The sequence below is a fragment of the Palaemon carinicauda genome, chromosome 30 (assembly GCF_036898095.1).
Source record: "Palaemon carinicauda isolate YSFRI2023 chromosome 30, ASM3689809v2, whole genome shotgun sequence".
NCBI classification, from domain to species: Eukaryota; Metazoa; Arthropoda; class Malacostraca; order Decapoda; family Palaemonidae; genus Palaemon; species Palaemon carinicauda.
Window position 1 is genome coordinate 57,518,449 of NC_090754.1, and position 2,500 is coordinate 57,520,948.

The 2,500-nt window shown below is 33.8% G+C and overlaps 1 protein-coding gene across 4 annotated transcripts in view; it reads left to right on the forward strand.

Moving 5' to 3' along the window:
- LOC137623191 (pro-resilin-like) overlaps nt 1–2,500 on the forward strand; it is a 76,568-nt gene that overhangs the window by 53,152 nt on the left and 20,916 nt on the right. The window contains exon 1 of one of the 4 annotated variants that reach the window (XM_068353892.1): nt 1,530–1,932. The exons of 1 other annotated variant lie outside the window; for it this stretch is intronic. In XM_068353892.1, the coding sequence (XP_068209993.1) occupies nt 1,885–1,932 (48 nt within the window). In that variant the 5' untranslated portion in view covers nt 1,530–1,884. Of the gene's footprint in view, nt 1–1,529; nt 1,933–2,500 lie in introns of those variants that run through there. 2 more of the 4 variants (XM_068353889.1, XM_068353890.1) reach the window with 2 other exon arrangements.

Sequence of the window (2,500 nt, forward strand, 5' to 3'; positions counted from 1 at the left end):
TTAAGTGATGTTATTTTACAGATGAAACTGTTCTCCCTTAAGTGATGTCACTTTACAGAGAAAACTGTTCTCCCTTAAGTGATGTCACTTTACAGAGGAAGCTGTTCTTCCTCAAGTGATGTTATTTTACAGATGAAACTGTTCTCCCTTAAGTGATGTTACTTAACAGGGAAAACTGTTCTCCCTTAAGTGATGTTACTTAACAGAGGAAACTGTTCTCTCTTAAGTGATGTTACTTTACAGAGGAAATTGTTCTCTCTCAAGTTATGTTAATTTACAGAGGAAACTGTTCTCCCTTAAGTGATGTTACTTAAAAGGGAAAACTATTATTCCTCAAGTGATGTTACTTAACTGGGGAAACTGTTCTCCCTTAAGTGATGTTACTTTACAGAGGAAACTTTTCTCCCTTAAGGAAAGTGATGTTACTTTGAGGGGGAACTGTTCTTCAATAAGGAAAGTGATATTACTTTACAGAGGAAGCTGTTCTCCCTTAAAGAAAGTGATGTCACTTTGAGGGGGAACTGTTCTTCAATAAGGAAAGTGATATTACTTTACAGAGGTAGCTGTTCTCCCTTAAAGAAAGTGATGTAACTTTGAGAGGGAACTGTTCTTCAATAAGGAAAGTGATATTACTTTACAGAGGTAGCTGTTCTCCCTTAAAGAAAGTGATGTAACTTTGAGAGGGAACTGTTCTTCAATAAGGAAAGTGATATTACTTTACAGAGGTAGCTGTTCTCCCTTAAAGAAAGTGATGTAACTTTGAGAGGGAACTGTTCTTCAATAAGGAAAGTGATATTACTTTACAGAGGTAGCTGTTCTCCCTTAAAGAAAGTGATGTAACTTTGAGAGGGAACTGTTCTTCAATAAGGAAAGTGATGTTACTTTACAGAGGAAACTTTTCTCCCTTAAGGAAAGTGATGTTACTTTGAGGGGGAACTGTTCTCCCTTAAGGAAAGTGATGTTACTTTGAGGGGGAACTGTTCTCCCTTAAGGAAAGTGATGTTACTTTGAGGGGGAACTGTTCTCCCTTAAAGAAAGTGATGTTACTTTGAGGAGGAACTGTTCTCCCTTAAGGAAAGTGATGTTACTTTACAGAGGAAACTGTTCCCCCTTAAGGAACTTTCTTCCTCTCAGCCAACTCCATTCTCCAAACAACGGAATTCTCATATCCTATCACTCATTCCTTTTTGTATATCTTTTTTTTTTTTAAACAAGTTTTACGCCTTCGTGTATTTATAGAATGTGTATCTGTGCTCATCCTTTACAGGTTTTTCAAGTTTTGGTGTTTCAAAAATAAAGTTAAAATCTCAGCTATATCAATATTATCATTATCATTTTTGTTGTTATTAATGATGTGATTGTTGTTTTGCATTGCAAACAGACTAGGAAATGCCCATGGCTACTTCATGACCAATCAACAGTTGACACGTCACAGCCCTCAGTTGCCATGTAATCATTATTCAGGGTCCACAAAGTGTCCAGTTATCCTTTTTTGTTTACTGCAAGATCTTGATCCAGTCCTTCTTCAGTTTAGACACCACTTTTAAGAACAGCGTTTGCACCAATACATCCGTCTAAAATTCATCTGATTTATAGAATACAGAGGACATTTAGAGCTAGTTTCTTCAACAATCAGGCTCCAAGACTTATAAGAGCCTGGAATCCTTCGGGTAGGACCGTAGGATAATCCCGATTCCCCGAAGGTCAGTCACTCCATCAGAGATGGTCGCCAGGTCTTGTGAGTGAAAGGAGAGTCAGTCCTTAATGGAAGGATACGCGACAATGCAGATGTGAGAAGGACTTCTTACGCCTACAGAGGAGATAGGAGAAAGCTCGTTTATCAGTTATTGAATCACAAGGCAGTCAGATATAAGGATTTTCATCATGGAGAATATCAAGAGATTCATCCCAAGATTAGAGCGCTGCTGTATGGTAAGGGAATAGTTTTGTTTAAAATATTATGCTTATATGTATATATATATATATATATATATATATATATATATATATATATATATATATATATATGTGTGTGTATATGTATATGTATATATGTATGTATATATATATGTATATATATATATATATATATATATATATATATATATGTATATATATGCTTGCGTGTGTATATAAATGTATGTATATCCATATAAATAAACAAGTCGTCAAGTAAAGGAGCCTAAAATTTACAGAAATATTTTGCTTAATCATTTTGTGTAGTGTATTTACCTGACCTCTGATGACAATATAACAGTCATATATATATATATATATATATATATATATATATATATATATATATATATATATATATATATATATATATATATATACATATGAATATATGTTTGTGTGTTGGTTTGTAAGTATGTATATATGCATGCATGTATGTATGTGATTCTCTACAGAGATGGTCTGCACAACTATACATTTTCATACCCCACAATTTAAATTCATAATTCTAATTTCTTAAGCTTGTCACCAAACCTGTATGTTT